General features: G+C 43.6%; 1 protein-coding gene across 7 annotated transcripts in view; it reads right to left on the bottom strand.

Moving 5' to 3' along the window:
- Window positions 1-17,944, bottom strand: part of ccdc66 (coiled-coil domain containing 66) — a 45,683-nt gene that overhangs the window by 9,935 nt on the left and 17,804 nt on the right. For 2 of the 7 annotated variants that reach the window (XM_034209805.1, XM_034209808.1), the window contains 5 exons: window positions 10,577-10,661; window positions 10,330-10,488; window positions 10,138-10,213; window positions 1,471-1,554; window positions 467-701 (listed from right to left, as the gene is read on the bottom strand). In XM_034209805.1, coding sequence (XP_034065696.1) covers window positions 467-701; window positions 1,471-1,554; window positions 10,138-10,213; window positions 10,330-10,488; window positions 10,577-10,661 — 639 coding nt within the window. The remainder of the gene's footprint in view (window positions 1-466; window positions 702-1,470; window positions 1,555-10,137; window positions 10,214-10,329; window positions 10,489-10,576; window positions 10,662-17,944) is intronic. The other 5 variants (XM_034209811.1, XM_034209807.1, XM_034209806.1 and 2 more) reach the window with 4 other exon arrangements.

Below are 17,944 nucleotides of genomic sequence, written 5' to 3'. Positions count from 1 at the left end.
ATCTGCCACTTCCTTACAGAGCCCCTCCTCCAACACACAGGAATGCGCACATGACCAATGAGGGCACGAGATAAGTTTGTGCACGAGATGGAAGGCTGACAGGCAGGTAGGCCAATTATCTGAGCTGCATGCTTTTTACAGCGCCACGGCTTCCACAGATGACATTTTTGTATGTATTTATTGTCAAAGCATTTAATATATTCATTGCTATCGGGATGTTAAAAGCATTCCATGGAATATAACAAAAAGTGTTTCTGAAATAAATTACATACCCCACCTTTAAGCTATTCATATAAAACATTTAGAATACTTTTTAATAATATTTCTTTTTTAAAAAAAATCTTGATTTGATGTCATGTTTATGTATTATACACAAAAGCTAATTCCTTGTATGTAAAAATCTACTCGCCAATACATGTATTCTGATCCTTGTATTTCAACACTTATGAAACAGTACTATTCTCACTGTTTGCACCTCTGTGTGTTCCACTCCGGCCTCCTCTTGTCCCTCCTGCTCCTGTCTGTTCTGGCAAACGCCTCATACGGGTCTCCACCTCCTCCTCCTCCCTCAGGTAGACAGATGTTCTCCTTGCCGGTTGTCATTGCTCGGGTCCTGCTGTTTGGAGGAGCCACAGGTGAAGGGGGGGGGGAGGGCTGGTACTGTGCAGCGACGTCAGGAGTCTGAACTGTGGCAGCTGCTTCTACACACAGAACATAAGAGGGGGGAGGATTTTAGGATTTTATGGAAATATGTTTGTGAGCTGTGATCAAATCCCTATTTGATGTTTTCTGACAAAATAATGAGCATTAAAATATGTGAAGAATTCAACAGCAAGTTTGGCTGTAACAAAGTACATTAATATTAGTAATATTTGTAATTTATTATAAAGTAATATTGTCGTAATATCTAATGGTGAATAAAGACTACTATTCCCACATATAAACAGATATGCGCAACCTGTGTGGAAGACAGTTATAATAAAACAGGAAGACGATCTAAGTTTGGTTATAATTTAATCTGGCTGCTTTAAAAAAAAAGTTTGGACTATTGTAAAGGCCTTTTTTCTTTGTTGAATGAGTGTGGAAACATCAATCTATTGTCCATTGCTTATCCAAAGTCAGGTCGGAGGTAGCAGTTCCAGCAGAGGGCCCCAAACTTCCCCTTCCCTTGCCATATAAACCAGCTCTGACTGGGGGATTCCATGGTTCTCCCAGGCCAGCGTGGAGATAAAATCTCTCCACCTGGTGCTCGGTCTAGAACACCTCCCTAGGAACCAAGATGGACTGGTAGATTGAGAGCTTTGCCTTCTGGCTCAGCTCTCTCTTCATCACACTGGTGCAGTAGAGCAACTGCTGTATTACTCCCGTTGCTCCGATTCTCCAGAAGTACTACCAATAGTTGTTTTAGTAGCGGTTACAGCACAAGCCGTAATAATAACAGTAATAGTCGTAGGAGTTAAGTTGAGTTACCTGTCTGTACAGCAGTGTCTCTGTATGGGGAGGCTGAACTGCTGACCTCTTCCCTCTCGAAACACTCGCTCTGCCTATTTACTGCTGAAACACACAAACAAGTACTAATTACACACACAGATTGTTTCACACCAGTTAATTGGGCCATACCAAAGAACAGTTACAGCATCAATAATGTACATTATTACATTGCTTAATTGAATGCTGGATTCTGATTAGTCAATTTGGAAATCCAAAAGATTGTAAATTCTCGCTAACAGACTGCCGGACTATTTCGCATCAATCAGCAAAAAGTAGTGAAGTAAATGTAACATCGGCTGTTGACAACAAACATTAGTTTTCTCCATCGGAAAACAGCATGGAGTACTATTTGAATATTCATTTTCATATTTGTGGAGAGCACAAAACTTTGGATTCATGATGTCCCCAGTAAAGGAAAGAAAAACAGAACAAGAGAACGAAAGAGGTTAAGAGACAGAGCACTGGAGGTCAGTGAAATCACAAAAAGTAAACACTAACAGGAACACGGGATGGGCTCTCACAGTGTTTAAAGCAGTGGCATTGCACACAAGCGCATTTTGTGTGAGTGAGTGAGTGACAGAGAGAGAGAGAGAGAGAGAGAGAGAGAGAGAGAGAGAGAGAGAGAGAGAGAGAGAGAGAGAGAGAGAGAGAGAGAGAGAGAGAGAGAGGAGAGCGAGAGAGCACTGGTTAAGGGGATTGTTGTTAGCATCTGGTGCTGCTAGCTAGCTGCGCTAACAGATATAAGAAGCCCTTTCTACAGGAAGGTGGAGATAGAGCTCTCTCCTGTCAGACTGAGAGACTCTGATAACTACAGCTCAGTGAGGTAAAGGACTGAGTGTTCAGATAGTTCACTTTAGTCTAAGTTATCTCAAACCTTTTGGTCACCATTAAAGTAAACAAGTATTTCAAAGGGACACCTTTATCTATTTAATATAGCTGTAAATAATAATAATAACTGAATAAATAATAACAGACATGAAATCATTCCAATTTATACTAATGAGACAGTTAAAAAAAATACAGTTTTAAAAGGGGAGTGATTAGTAAAATATGCATGAATAAGAAGAAAGAATGATGACGTATATATTATATACGTAAGATAAGATATACTTTAAAACGTATTTACTGCTGCTTCACAGAGGAGCAGGGGAGAGGGATATATACACTGAACAAAAATATAAACGCAACACTTTTGTTTTTGCTCCCATTTTTCATGAGATGAACTCAAAGATCTAAAACATTTTCTATATACACAAAATAACCATTTCTCTCAAATATTGTTCACAAATCTGAAAAAATCTGTGATAGTGAGCACTTCTCCTTTGCCGAGATAATCCATCCCACCTCACAGGTGTGGCATATCAAGATGCTGATTAGACAGCATGATTATTGCACAGGTGTGCCTTAGGCTGGCCACAACAAAAGGCCACTCTGAAACGCGCAGTTTTGCTTTATTGGGGGGGTCTGGTGGGGTCCGAAAACCAGTCAGTATCTGGTGTGAGGGGTAGGATTAGGGTTAGGGGTAGGGTTAGGGTTAGGGTAATGTTGTGAATTGAGTGGCCCATGGTGGTGGTGGGGTTATGGTATGGGCAGGCGTATGTTATGGACGACGAACACAGGTCACTCGATTCACAACATTACCCTAACCCTAATCCTACCCCTCACACCAGATACTGACTGGTTTTCGGACCCCCCCAGACCCCCCCAATAAAGCAAAAATGCACGTTTCAGAGTGGCCTTTTATTGTGGCCAGCCTAAGGCACACCTGTGCAATAATCATGCTGTCTAATCAGCATCTTGATATGCCACACCTGTGAGGTGGGATGGATTATCTCGGCAAAGGAGGAGTGCTCACTATCACAGATTTTCTCCGATTTGTGAACAATATTTGAGAGAAATGGTTATTTTGTGTATATAGAAAATGTTTTAGATCTTTGAGTTCATCTCATGAAAAATGGGAGCAAAAACAAAAGTGTTGCGTTTATATTTTTGTTCAGTGTACATACATATATATATATATTTTTTTTTAAATGTATTCTAATGTACAATTGTCGGGCTGGGCTAAGCTTTACATCAGGGGTTCTCAAAGTTTTGATGAGTGAGGGCCAATTTAGGTACCCAATATTGGATTGAGGGCCGCCCACGAAAAAACGGAACACAAGCTGGTGTTGGAGTGAGCGATATGCTGTGGATTTCCTGTCTTATCAGCAGGGCCCTGATTCAGAACCAATTCCAGCTACTCAAGCACCACAGGATAACTTGCAGAGCAAGACAAATACAGAGAGACAGAGAGGGGGGAGGGAGAGAAAGATACTTTTAAAATAGAAGCTTACCAAAGACCACAATAACACAGTATTCATCATCATCATTGTTATTATTATTGTTTTTGTATTTGTAACACAAATCGGCTATTATTGCCTGTCATCAACATACCTTTTCCTACTTTGAATGGGATTTATGGTGCTGTCTTCTGTTGGCTACTATTCCTTTGATGTCCGGTTCCATCTCCGTTGTTGCTATACGAAGGACAGCATGTAGATGGGCATCCGTCAGCCTGGATCTCAGCTTGGATTTGTTGATGGCCATGGTGGAGAAGGTTTTCTCACAAATGTATGTGCTTCCGAACAGAGAGGCCATTCTGATGGCATGTTGGCGAAGTGCAGGGTATGTAGATGGGGAAAGTCCTTTGTAGAACTCGATGAGATTCTTGTCTCGATATGCTGCTCTGGCCTCAGAGCTCTCCTGCAGGTCGATGAGCTCGAACTGCATTTCTGCAGGCTCTTCTTTGGGTGCACATGTGAAGGGATCTTGGAATAGGTAGAATGACTTCTCGTGGTTACTGAAGTCCGAGAAGCGGTGGTGGAATTCCTCTTGGAGTTTTTCCATGAGGTTGTGGTTCTTGTCTGAACACAGGTGATGTAAAACGTCACATTCACCGCCGAGCACCTTGCAGGCGGGGAAATGGGTTAGATCCCCCTCTCTGAGCTGTCCCTGCAGTAGTAGAAGTTTTCGCTGGAAAGCTTTGACGCTGTCAAACAATGTGGAAATGAGCTTCCCATGGCCCTGCAGCTTCACATTGAGATCGCTGAGAAAGGTGTTCAGGTCAACAAGGAACGCTAGGTCACAAAGCCATTCAGTGTCACTTAACTGTGGCAGATCTTGTCCTTTTGATTGCATGAACTCAGCGATTTCTTTCCTCAAATAAAAAAAACGCTTCAGTGTGGCACCTCTGCTCAGCCACCAAATTCAGCCTCTGATTGCACCAAAAAAGTTTTGAATTGACGGTGATTCAGACCTCTGGACTTTAGGAAATTCACTGTCTTGACAACAATGTCCATGACATGTTTCATTTCAAGCGTATGAGCAGCAAGGGCTTCTTGGTGAATTATGCAGTGATATTTGATTAGGTTCTCACCTCCGTTATTGGCCACTTTGTCGCTGAGCAAAGAGACAGCACCCTCCTTTCTCCCGACCATGGCTAGCGCTCCATCTGTTGTGACATCGACCATGGATGTCAGCTCCACATTGTATGCATCGAGACTACGACACACAGCATCACAAATGTCGATTCCCCTTGTTCTGTCTTTGATACTCTCCATGCTTAGCAGTTCCTCGCCTATTTCAAAGTCCTCCGTGACCGTTCGAAAGAAAATCAGCAGTTGTGCAGTATCAGAAATGTCTGTACTCTCATCCAGTGCTATAGAAAAGGACCCCTTGCCTAGGCCTTCCACACGTAGTCCCAATTGCTCTTTGAGATCATTGGTCAGATCTTCGATTCGTCGTGTCACCGTGTCATTCGATAAACTTATGTCACGGAACTTTGACTTTTGTTCAGGGCATACAATGTCAGCCACTTTCAAAATGCAGTCTCGCACAAATTCTCCATCACTGAACGGCTTGCTCCGCCTGGCAATTTCGTGAGCTACCACATAGCTAGCCTGTGTTACAGCTTCACCGGATTTTGCAAGATTTGTTAAAACTGACTGCTGGGCAGTTAAACCTCTTTGATGTTGTTCAAGTTTAGTTCTGCGCTCCTTGCCCATGAACTTGTCATACATTTTATGATTGGTATCATAATGGCGTTTGATGTTATACTCCTTGAGCATTGCATTCACCTGCTTGCAGATGAGGCATATCACTTTATCTGACCCCTGAGGTAAAACGAAGTAAGCGTTGCTCCATTTCTCCTGGAACTTCCTTTTCTCCTCACTGACACAACGTTTTTACGCGACGGCCCTGGCTCCTCCATCTCGCTTACACAACGAAAACTTCCAACAACTTTTGTTGCGAAGGACTGATGGTTTGGGCATAGCCGCGGGAAGTAGGGGTGCTGGGGGTGCTGCAGCACCCCCTGTTGGCGAGTGGTATACATTTGAAAAACCACCTAACCACCTAAATAAAAATGATTAAACTACATAAAATAGTTATGATTTTACTTAAAATAAAATTAGCTGTATACAGTAGCATATAATAGTCATAGTATATATTTGTATATCAGGTGGCTTGAATTTATTTTCCAAATAAATAAAATCAGAGTCATCTAGGTCGTAGGTCCTGGGAGAGTGACGTAATTGACGCGACACACACACACTGCAGAGTGACAACTTTATAGAATGGCACAAAAAAGGATTTTGGATTTTTTTCTCCAACAAACAACCCAATAAAAAGAGTGGACCACCAGCTACTCCTCAGCCCACCACCTCTACGACTAGAGTAATATGACGCAGAAGAGACTGACACATCTGACTTTAATGCATGTCCATAGTAACATTTTGGACAATGTGGATGTATCTGCTCTAATGAGGGTCTTCATTAGTGCCACCCCGGGCTACATTTGGAGTTTTGTGAAGCCCCAACACAAGGTAAGACGATATTTTTCCTTTAATGCTGCTGCCGCTGTGCAGTGTTTTGCCTTGTCAATCAGTTAAAATTGAATTCATAGTTTTATTAATATTGTAAATAATATTTTCTGACTATTTGTAATGTTATGTAGGTTTGTAAGACCCATAGTTAGCATGTGGGCATGTGCAGCTGTTGCTAAGTGATGTAGGTATATAATGGTTTATTAAGCCTAGTTAAGGCGAGACACCCCAGGTGAATAGGGTAATTTATCCAGTTAATTACCTACAATAAGGCAATTGTTTCTTATATTACAAGTTTTCTGAATATGCAAATGATCCATTATCTCATTAAATGTGCGCATATTTTAACACATTTCAGGAACCGAAATCTGAACTTTGGATAAAGCCAGGTTCAAAATTCTTGTTTCATTTTGTAGTCATATTAGCATCTAAGGCTTTTACAGAAGGGATTTTGGATATCTCTTTTTATCACTCCATAAATCAGAAAATACTGTCAACAGCCCTAAAATATCAATTTTCGCCATGTTTCTAGGTATAAAATCTTATATAATTCAGGCTATGAATGATATATGAACAAACCCTTCTGTAAAAGCCTTCATAATATTGATAGGAATATAACTGGAAGGTTTGGTGTATGTAAGTGCTACTGAAGTTGACATTTCTGACTCAGAGTAGGAGAAAAAACTCATTTTGAGAAAATGACCTTTAAAGATTGCAGTGAGGCGTAAGCTAACCCCTCCTGTTCTTTGGACGACAGCTTGCGCCTCGACGCACTCCGTGAAGGTATTTCATGTTCGGGGTAATTTGGTTTTTGTATAATTTTGTTTCGTGCAAGTGACAATTGTTGTTGTCTTCTCTGTGAACGTTTTTTCGCCGTTCTTTTGCCATTTTGAGATTTAAATTTATAGCGGAAAGCTAACCAGGAAGTGTTTTAGCACATCACGTGACGCATCTGAACGAATCACGTTGTCAGAAGTTGACACCAGCCAATGAGATTTCGTTTCTTGGTTTAAGACCCTTTTGTACTTTCACGATTGGTTTCTGTGATACAAAGGAAATGACCATATTTGGATCCGATGAGATTGTGCAGGAGAGACGGAGCTTTTCCAACGATGACATTGTGCAAACAGCGGTCGCGGTACTTTATGTTACGTTAGAATGCTAACTTTTGGTGAATTTAGGAGAAATATACAGATGCAAATAGACAAACTATAGTAAAATGAACACTTAAATGTGTATTTTGTACGTTTTCCTTCCAAAAGCCTGAAAGAAAACATGTTATGGAATCAAAATAGCACAACATCTCAAAATTGACCAGTGCATGAAAAACGATGTTTTTGCCTGCCGTGTCTCGCCTTTAACAAACAATTTATGCGGCTTGTATCGCTTAAGCGGCTCCCTCCTCACTTTTGGCAGCACCCCCTGAGCAAAATGACTTCCCGCGGCTATGGGTTTGGGCCACGGGCTGTTCACGTGAACACTTTGCCGCCTTTGGGACATGCTTCCAGTGCATGCACCCCTCATAGCTCCTCTCGTACATCCAATCAGGGAGTGAGTTTGGGGATGCTCGCGCTGGGGGTAGTCAGTGGAAATAACAGTGTGCCTGAGTGTGGACGTTGGGAGAGACAGCTTGTTGTTTTTTTGTGACTTTTGTGTGCGTTCATATACTGAACCACACACGCAAAACACACACACGCAAACACGCACACGCAAATAACCACAATCACACACACGCCTTTTTACATACCTATATATACAAACAAACACACATACATTTTGTGCATTCACCTCCTATTTACAATAAACATCATTTGGAGTATACATCTTCTCTGGCATTTTAATCAGATGCACCACAGCGGCTTCTCATATAATTTCTTACCAGTCAACTAGTGACTCATCCAAAACAACTTTCGACTTTTGATCTAGCAAAAATGACAGTGTAGCATTTCCCTCCGAATAATGGTCGTAGGCTTTACTTTACTGATGAATCAGAATTTATTTGTAACTCCAGACCCAACGTAAGAGCTCGTGGCCTCTTCGGGGTGTGCTAAACATTTAAAACATACAGTCCGTTGTTCTCTTTCTCTGCCGTTACATAAAATACACTACATGAGGCGCTTTCACACTGCGGTACTTTTCCCACAAAGGTTCATGTGAACTCTTTAGTTCGCATGAACTAAGTACAGATCGCGTTCACACTGGAAAAAGTCCCTGGGGGAGGATTAGGCAAATGAAGCCGCTGACGTCAATCAATCAATCAATCAATCAATGTTTATTTATATAGCCCAATATCACAAATGTTACATTTGTCTCAGTGGACTTTACAGTTTGTACAAAATATCAGTATGACAATACGACACCCTCTGTCCTTAGACCCTCACATCGTACAAGGAAAAACTTCCGAAGAAAACCCACAGTTTAAAGGGAAAAATGGGAGAAAACTCAGGGAGAGCAACAGAGGAGGGATCCCTCTCCCAGGACGGACAGACGTGCAATAGATGCCGTGTGTAAATTGAAAAGATAATACATTTGCAACATAGGTAGTCCAAATGTTTGGAAATGCATGTGTGTATAATAGGAAGATGAATCCACGAGGATATCCATCCAGGACCTATGATCCAGGACCACAGCCACGACTCAAGATCCAGGGCTCGCGATCCAGGACAGAGGAGCGCAGGATCATCCATGACTCCGGATCTCGGCGTATATAGACACCAAAAAGAAAGACATTTGGGGAAGCTGGTCACTTGTCACTTGTTCTTCTTCTGCTTTGGGCTTACTGGCAGGCCGCAAACCACTTCACGGCGTATACTGCCACCCGGAGTCCCCGGCCGGAAGTCCCCGGAGTTAGGGACTGGCTTCAGTAGAAGCTGCTGGGACTCCCAGCAGCTTCTACTGAAGCCTTCCGAGTAAATCGCCAGAACGCCGACACCTCCTCATCTCCACCGCTCCCATGTTTTATTTTGTGTTGCCATAAGTTAGTCTCTCTGCGTTTCTGCGCTGGGCTAATGCTAATGCTAATAATGCTAATGCGAGGATAATAAAATGGCGGCTTCACCAAACTTTTTGGGAGTTTTGCGGGGCGTGGTTTGCAATCCTTCCAGCCAATCAGAAATATAGCTCTTTTCTCACAAAAGAGCCGCTCGAAAGTCCCTGCTCTCTCGCAGGGACTTTCGAGGGGGTAAAAAGGTTCACATGAACTAATTTTAGTACCGGCTCTTTTTGGTGTGAACGCGATAAAAGAGTTCACATGAACTAAGTTCACATGAACCTTTGTGGGAAAAGTACCGCAGTGTGAAAGCGCCTATGATCCGTCAAGTTGTCTCCAATGCCACCACAACTTCCTGTCAAACACGTTATCTCGCCTTCAAAATAAAAGCATGCAAACGAAACAGGAAGTTAACCTAAATTACTAGATACGAACCATGGAGGATTCAAATATAACGCATGCATTTCAGCGTGTCACATTAACTATCGCGGGCCGCCAGAAACATTTCCCAGGGCCGCCATTGGCCCGCGGGCCGCACTTTGAGAACCCCTGCTCTACATGATACTAGATCCAGGCAGCGCCCCCTGGTTTTTACAGACTTTGACAGTTACAGAAACCTCCATCCGTGCTGCTTCGCATCGGGAGCCTTTTTTCATTAATGACTGCTGCATATTATCGCTTTCATAATGTACCGGTACTTTTTAAAGTAAATGATCCATGTACCAAACAGGTCAGGTGTGAAATCAGTCTCTCAAAGTGCAAAACACTTTTTAATATTGCACAAGCTCTACTCACCGCTGGGCACCTGCATGTCTTGCTGGCTCTTCTTGTCATCGTCATCTTTCTCTAGCTGCTCTGCCAGGTTGGTCGACTGCACACACACACACACATGCACATACACACACACACACACACACACTATAATTATAATTACAACATAGAAATAATACAGTGTGGGGAAAATGTGTGCATTGTTTGTGTCCCAACCTTCTGCTTCTCCCTCTGTGTGTCGATCTCGTACTGTCTCTCCAGCATCTCCCTCTCTAGCGCCACCCTCCTCTCGTCCTCTTTCTCTTCCTCTCTTCTCCTCGCCTCCTCTTGTTCCTTCTGCCGCCGTCGCTCCTCCACCTGGGCCTCAATCGCTCGCTGTGGGAGGAGACGTGTGACACTGTTCACAATGGCAGCAAAAAAAGACCTTGCTGTACTCCATCCTGTCTCCTCCTCCTCCTCCTACCTGCTGATCCAGCTGTTTGAGCCTCCTCTTCTCTCTCTCTTCTATCTGGGTGGGATCCAGCAGGGCGGTCATGGTCCTCAGATGGCTGGACAAAATAGGAGAGAACATTGACTCATTTATATACCTGGATATAAATCTGCAATTTGTTTAGAAACTCAAATACAGTCATTGTATGATGAGACTTGCGAGAACAACTGAGCCATTTAGAGATTTAAGGCTTGTGTCGTGAATGGGAACATTCATTCAAAGCCTGAAAAACCACGAGGGGACAAATGAATCTTACATTTAGCCAATAGTAAATCTAAAGTGTTGGCTATGAAACCCAAAGTCAAGTCCAGACTCAAAAAGTACCCAAATTAAATAAAAGTTTAAACTTTGGCAAAAAGTTGTGTTTTAAAGAAGAGTCACATAAGACGACTAAGGAAATAGGTTACAAAGTGTCCAGTTAAAAATGTGCAGAAATTGAAAATCAGTTTTTTTGCTGAATGGCTCTTTAAATGCATTTGGGAAGGGGTATATACTGTATGTGTGCATTTATGTGTTTTGTTGTTTTTTTGTTTGTTTTTTCACCAGTCAGATATTGTCGAGACGAAAGTCAATATGTAATAATATCTGTGAAAAACGGACTAATAAATAATTATGTGTATTCATTTAGAGTATCATTATTATTATTATTATTATAGTATTGTTCAATACCAGGAGAGGGTATTTGTTTTATTTTGGATAGCGTAGGCTACTTTTCATAAGCGAGCTGTAGAAAAAATATGAATGCCGCTTCCGGCAACACGGCTACAAAAGGGGTGTAGTTTGTGATGGCCGGTCTCTTGTTCTCAAAGCCACGGAGAGAGAACCAGGCGACAGTGTGTGTGAGGCTCCGGAGACGTCGTTGGTATGTTTATTGTGTTTATGTACTTGATCTGTTGCAGGAAGAGCCAATGGGAGAAACCTAGAGCCGATCAGACTCCTACCAGAAATCTCACAGGAAAGACAGTGAAGGATCCTGTGGAGGTGAAAAGATTCTGCAGCCTTCAAAAACGTGTCGGTGTCATAGCCTGGGTGTGGAGAGCTGCAAGGAAGTGGCTGGAGATTAAGGACCAGCCTAGGGCAGAATCAAAGTTGGAAGTAATATGGCACACAAGGAATCGAGATGTAGCAGTGGGAGATGTGATGTGGCTGGCTGACCAAAATGCCCTGAGAGGACATTACAAACTGGTGAGAGTGGTCAGTGTAAATACTGATGGAAAAGGCATCGTAAGGGATGTAAATGTGAGAACCTCTCCCAGCTACCCAGTCTCAGTTATGAAGAATAAAGTCTGTGGAGGGTACAAGGGACATCCAAGCAGGATCCCTGCCACTATTCTTCATAGAGATGTCAGGCGCCTTGTCATCTTACTTCCTGTGGAAGAACAGGTGTGATTTGAAGGTGAATAACTGGTGTGAGCTCCTTGGGTTAGAAACCAGGAGCTCAAGTGGGAGGTGTCAAGACGAAAGTCAATATGTAATAATATCTGTGAAAAACGGACTAATAAATAATTATGTGTTTTCATTTAGAGTATTATTATTATTATAGTATTGTTCAATACCAGGAGAGGGTATTTGTTTTATTTTGGATAGCGTAGGCTACTTTTCATAAGCGAGCTGTAGAAAAAATATGAATGCCGCTTCCGGCAACACGGCTACAAAAGGGGTGTAGTTTGTGATGGCTGGTCTCTTGTTCTCAAAGCCACGGAGAGAGAACCAGACGACAGTAGAGGCTTCTCAATACTCAAATTTCCCCTCCTCGACTCCTCGGTCCTCCAGTAGTGACCCGGAAATGAATTTCAGCGCGCCATTTTGAAGGACGTCTCATTTCTCTAAATGCACACCGAGGACCGAGGATCGAGCGTCGAGGAGGCTCTCTGGAGGAGCTATAACCGAGGATACACTGATGGTTCCTCCACGGCTCCTCCGCGGATGCATTTCCGGGAACGGTGGAGGCGTGACGCACGGCCGGACTTATCTCAGCCAATGACAGCTCTTCATGCATCCTCTGGATATTATTTTAGAAACTGCTTTCATTGTGTTGCGATGTTTACAGTGAGAACAGCTGTGAGGTCCGTGCAGAAAGCAGAGCAGTGTACAATATCACTCAGTATAACAGGCCTAGATTACTCTCTTTATTTGCTGTAGTACAAAAGAGGCTTCTCAATACTCAAATTTCCCCTCCTCGACTCCTCGGTCCTCCGGTAGTGACCCGGAAATGAATTTCAGCGCGCCATTTTGAAGGACATCTCATTGCTCTAAATGCACACCGAGGACCGAGGATCGAGCATCGAGGAGGCTCTCTGGAGGAGCTCTAACCGAGGATACACTGATGGTTCCTCCACGGCTCCTCCACGGATGCATTTCCGGGAACGGTGGAGGCGTGACGCACGGCCGGACTTATCTCAGCCAATGACAGCTATGCATGCATCCCCTGGATATTCTTTTAGAAACTGCTTTCATCGCATCGCGATGTTTCCAGAGAGAACAGCTGTGAGGTCTGTGCAGAAAGCAGAGCAGTGTGTATAATATATATCACTCAGTATAACAGGCCTACTCTCTTTATTTGCTTTAGTTTAGTAAATATCTACAAACAAAGAGTCGATATTTTTCTAAGACCATTGCTTCACAGAATAAAATACACAACGGCTTATGCTTTAGGAGCTGTAGGTGTGTGTGGTACAGTGTGTAGGTGTGTGTGTGGTACAGTGTGTAGGTGTGTGTGTGGTACAGTGTGTAGGTGTGTGTTGTACAGTGCGTAAATGCGGCGGACAGACGGGTCTCAGTTGGTTTGGTGTCCTCTGCTTACTTTTAATAGGCCTACTTGTAAATACAACTTTTGGCCCGTAATTTCAATTCCCCATTTCAGCGACCAGAGAGAGGGGGGGATATATCCAGTCTCTGATTGTGTTACGTTATTATGAGAGTGCTCTCATACTTTAAATTGTATATATTTATATAAATATATTTGTGTGTGTGTGTCCGCATCTGTAGTCTGTTATTGTCTCATTATACCGCACTCTCAATGAATTCAAAGTAAATATGTAGAGGAACAATGTTCAGCTGATCTAACAGAGATACAGTGCTATGACAAAACACTCGACAGCTGATGCAGCTGTTGCCACGTAATAATGAACGGACGTCTCTTTAATATGACCGCTCAGAGGAGAGGAGTTCTCATTTCTTTAAACGTCTGCTGCTTCCCCTCCTCTCTTCTCGGTTCCCCTCCTCGGTCCTCCGCTCGCATCTCCTGTGGGCGGGTCTAAGTCTCGAGGAGGGGAACCGAGGAGGGGAGTCGAGGAGGGGAAATTTGAGTATTGAGAAGCCTCTAAAGAGTCGATATTTTTCTAAGACCATTTAGTGCGTCACATAATAAAATACACAACGGCTGTAGCCTGATTATGCTTTAGGAGCTGTAAGTGTGTGTTGTAGGCAGTGTGTATGTGTGTGTGTGGTACAGTATGTAGGTGTGTGTTGTACAGTGCGTAGATGCGGCGGACAGACGGGTCTCAGTTGGTTTGGTGTCATCTGCTTACTTTTAATTTAATTTAATTTCAAATCTTTATTTATACAGATAAATCCCATTGAGATCATTGATCTCTTTTTCAAGGGAGACCTGCTCAAGTAGTTCCACATGAAACATAAAAACATAAATAGAACAACAAAAGGACATCATACAGCATCATTTACATAATTATCCACATAAACAGGTACCAATAGCTTCCGATTGAGTAGCATCCAACCAAGCTTTAAAAACATTTAGTGGCACCAGATTGTTCAGTTTCCATTTAATTTGCAGACTATTCCAAGACAGAGGAGCTGCGCATCTAAAAGCTGTCTTCCCTAAGACAGTCCTAGCAGTTGGCACATTTAATAAAACCACAGCATGCGATCTCAGGCAGTAGCCACTTACAATTCTCCGTGAGATCAGGGAGCAGATATAAGATGGAAGTTTCCCTAACATGGCTTTGTATGTTAGGGAAACTTCCATCTTATATCTGCTCCCTGATCTCACGGAAAATTGTAAGTGGCTTATTATTATTACAAGTTAATACTTGTAAATACAACTTTTGGCCCGTAACTTCAATTCCCCATTTCAGCGACCAAAGAGAGGGGGGGGATATATCCAGTCTCTGATTGTGTTACGTTATTATGAGAGTGCTGAGCTCTCATACTTTAAATTGTATATATTTATATAAATATATTTGTGTGTGTGTGTCCGCATCTGTGCCTGTTATTGTCTCATTATACGGTATACCGCACTCTCAATTAATTCAAAGTAAATATGTGGGGGAACAATGTTCAGCTGATCTAACAGAGATTATAAAATACAGCGCTATGACAAAACACTCGACAGCTGATGCAGCTGTTGCCACGTAATAATGAACGGACGTCGCTTTAATATGACCGCTCAGAGGAGAGCGGAGTTCTCATTTCTTTAAACGTCTGCTGCTTCCCCTCCTCTCTCCTCGGTTCCCCTCCTCGGTCCTCCGCTCGCATCTCCTGTGGGCGGGTCTAAGTCTCGAGGAGGGGAACCGAGGAGGGGAGTCGAGGAGGGGAAATTTGAGTATTGAGAAGCCTCTAGTGTGTGTGAGGCTCCGGAGACGTCGTTGGTATGTTTATTGTGTTTATGTACTTGATCTGTTGCCGCACTTTGCGAGAGTGCTGTTGCGCAATCAACTATTTTTTTTACGCAGCGCGGTCTGCCTGTGCTCCGTTTGTTTTCTGTGCAATTTAGACAGCGCAGGCGTTCAGATGAGGTTTTCTCTGGTGCTTGTTTCCAAGTGGAGATAAACACTCTTATTAATTAATAATGTGTTAATGATGTGGTTTTAAAGGAACAATTTATTCTTTTTAATTAAAACATAGTTTGTGGTGCTATTATTATTATTATTATTGAGAATGCAGTGAGACCTGCAAAATGTTTGTAATTTGTGTAGCATGTGAGCTAACTTTTGTTTGTCCTTTGTGTTTTGAAGGTTTTCAACCTGATCAATTCTTGGAGCTGTCTTGAATAAATAAAGACAAAAAGAATAAATTTGAGTTGTCCAAAGCGTCCTCTGTTGCCCTCTAGCCTATAAAGTCAGGCTAAATCACTGGTACAGGCCAAAAACCTGAAGGACTTGACAGTTGAAAACCACGCGGAGCAGCCTGGGCCAGAGGATAAAAGGCTTCAGACGTCCAGAGAAAGCTGTTGACGCAGAGAAGGGAAACTGTGGATTTCCATTAGCTCAAAATGGCGGAAGAAATCCTGGGGAAGACGGTTAAAGAGCTCAAGAAAGCAAGAACAAGTGCAAAAAGCAACTTCACCAGGCAGGCCAACTACCTCAACAGAGAAGCAGGTAGAATGGTCGAAGCAGAGCTAAGGGAGGAATTCACCAAGCTGAAAGAGGGATTAAAAAAGGTTCTTGAAGCAAATGAGGACTGCATGGCTGGGTTGCAGGCAGACGCTCAAAAGGCCGAAGGAAAGGAAGAAGAAGCTCTTGCAAAGCGGGAAGAGGCCAACGTTGGAAGGACTGCAGAGGAGGCTGAAGCCAGACTGGAAGAGGTGAGAGGCCTTATTCAAGACAACCTGATATGGCCGATATGAGCTCATCACTGCAATTGAGGAAGCAGAACAAGCTAGTGAACAAGCTGGGAATGTGCCTGTGGAAGGAACCAACCTGGAAGGCTACGGGGTGCTCCTGACCATTCTAGAGAGGCGGATGAAGGAGGCCACCAGAGTGATGGCAGCTTGGGAGTGCTGGATACCCATAATGGCGAAATCAGATCTAGTTGGCAGAGTCAAGGACCTCAAAGCAACCAAGAAGAGACTTGAGATGAGGCATGTTGAATTTGTTACCGCACGCAGGATTGCAGCGAAGAAACTGCAGAAGTTCTTCCCAGAGGTCAAGCCCGACAAATTAAAGAGGCCAGAAGAAGTCAAGACTCCTAAAGGGACAGAGAAGGCACATGGAATTGTCTGCTATGGCCTAGAGGAGATCGCCAAAGTGCATAAAGTCATCAGTCCTGAAAAACTGCAGAAGTTCTTCCCAGAGGTCAAGCCCGAAGAATTAAAGAGGCCAGAAGAAGTTGAGCTCCTCATAAGCCACAGGGAAGGAAGACTTGCTCCACAAAGAGTGAAGGTGGCAGGTGGCTCATCAACACTTCTCTAACTTCTGGTCACTTTCCAAACAGTCTCAAGGAGGCAAGAGTAAACCCTCTCCTAAAGAAACCCACTCTCAACCCGTCTGATGTTATAAACTACAGGCCTGTCTCTCTCTTCCCGTTCCTGTCTAAAACACTTGAACGCGCTGTCTTTAAACAACTCTCCTGTTATCTCCAAGGAACAACCTTCTGGATCCGCACCAGTCTGGTTTCAAGGCAGGTCACTCCACATAAACTGCCCTCCTTGCTGTCACTGAGGAACTGCACACGGCTAAAGCAGCCTCCTTCTCCTCTGTCATCATCCTTTTGGACCTGTCTGCTGCATTCGACACGGTGAATCATCAGATCCTCCTTCGCACTCTCCAAGAACTTGGAGTTTCAGGCTCTGCACTTTCCCTCATCACCTCATACCTCAAAGACCGCACCTACAGGGTTACTTGGAGAGGGTCCAAGTCTGACCCTTGTCAATTAACTACAGGGGTCCCTCAGGGCTCTGTTCTTGGTCCCCTCCTCTTCTCCTTTTACACAAACTCGCTCGGATCAGTCATTAGCCCGCATGGTTTTTCATACCACTGCTATGCTGACGACACCCAATTAATTCTGTCCTTTCCCCGTTCAGAGACCCAGGTCGTCGCACGCATCTCTGCTTGTCTAGCTGACATCTCTCAGTGGATGTCTGCTCACCACCTCAAGCTCAACCTTGACAAAACTGAACTGCTTTTCCTTCCGGGAAAAGATTGTCCCACACTTGACCTGACAATCAACATCGGCACCTCAATTGTTTCCCCGACTCAGACTGCAAGGAATCTGGGTGTGACCCTAGATAACAACCTGTCCTTCACTGCAAACATAGCTGCTACAACCCGCTGCTGCAGATACACGCTTTACAACATCAGGAGGATACGTCCCCAGCTGACCCAGAAAGCGACGCAGGTTCTGGTCCAGGCTCTCGTCATCTCACGCCTAGACTACTGCAACTCCCTCCTGGCTGGTCTACCTGCATGTGCCATCCGACCTCTGCAGCTCATCCAGAATGCAGCTGCTCGTCTGGTCTTCAACCTTCCTAAATTCTCCCACACCACGCCGCACCTCCGCTCCCTTCACTGGCTTCCGGTAACTGCTAGAATCCACTTCAAGACAATGGTACTTGCGTACCATGCTGCGAATGGATCTGGCCCTTCCTACATCCAGGACATGGTT

Source organism: Gymnodraco acuticeps, unplaced genomic scaffold, assembly GCF_902827175.1.
Source record: "Gymnodraco acuticeps unplaced genomic scaffold, fGymAcu1.1, whole genome shotgun sequence".
Lineage (NCBI taxonomy): Eukaryota > Metazoa > Chordata > Actinopteri > Perciformes > Bathydraconidae > Gymnodraco > Gymnodraco acuticeps.
Note: the sequence above shows the minus strand (reverse complement) of the source record. Positions and strands in the feature narration are given on the sequence as shown.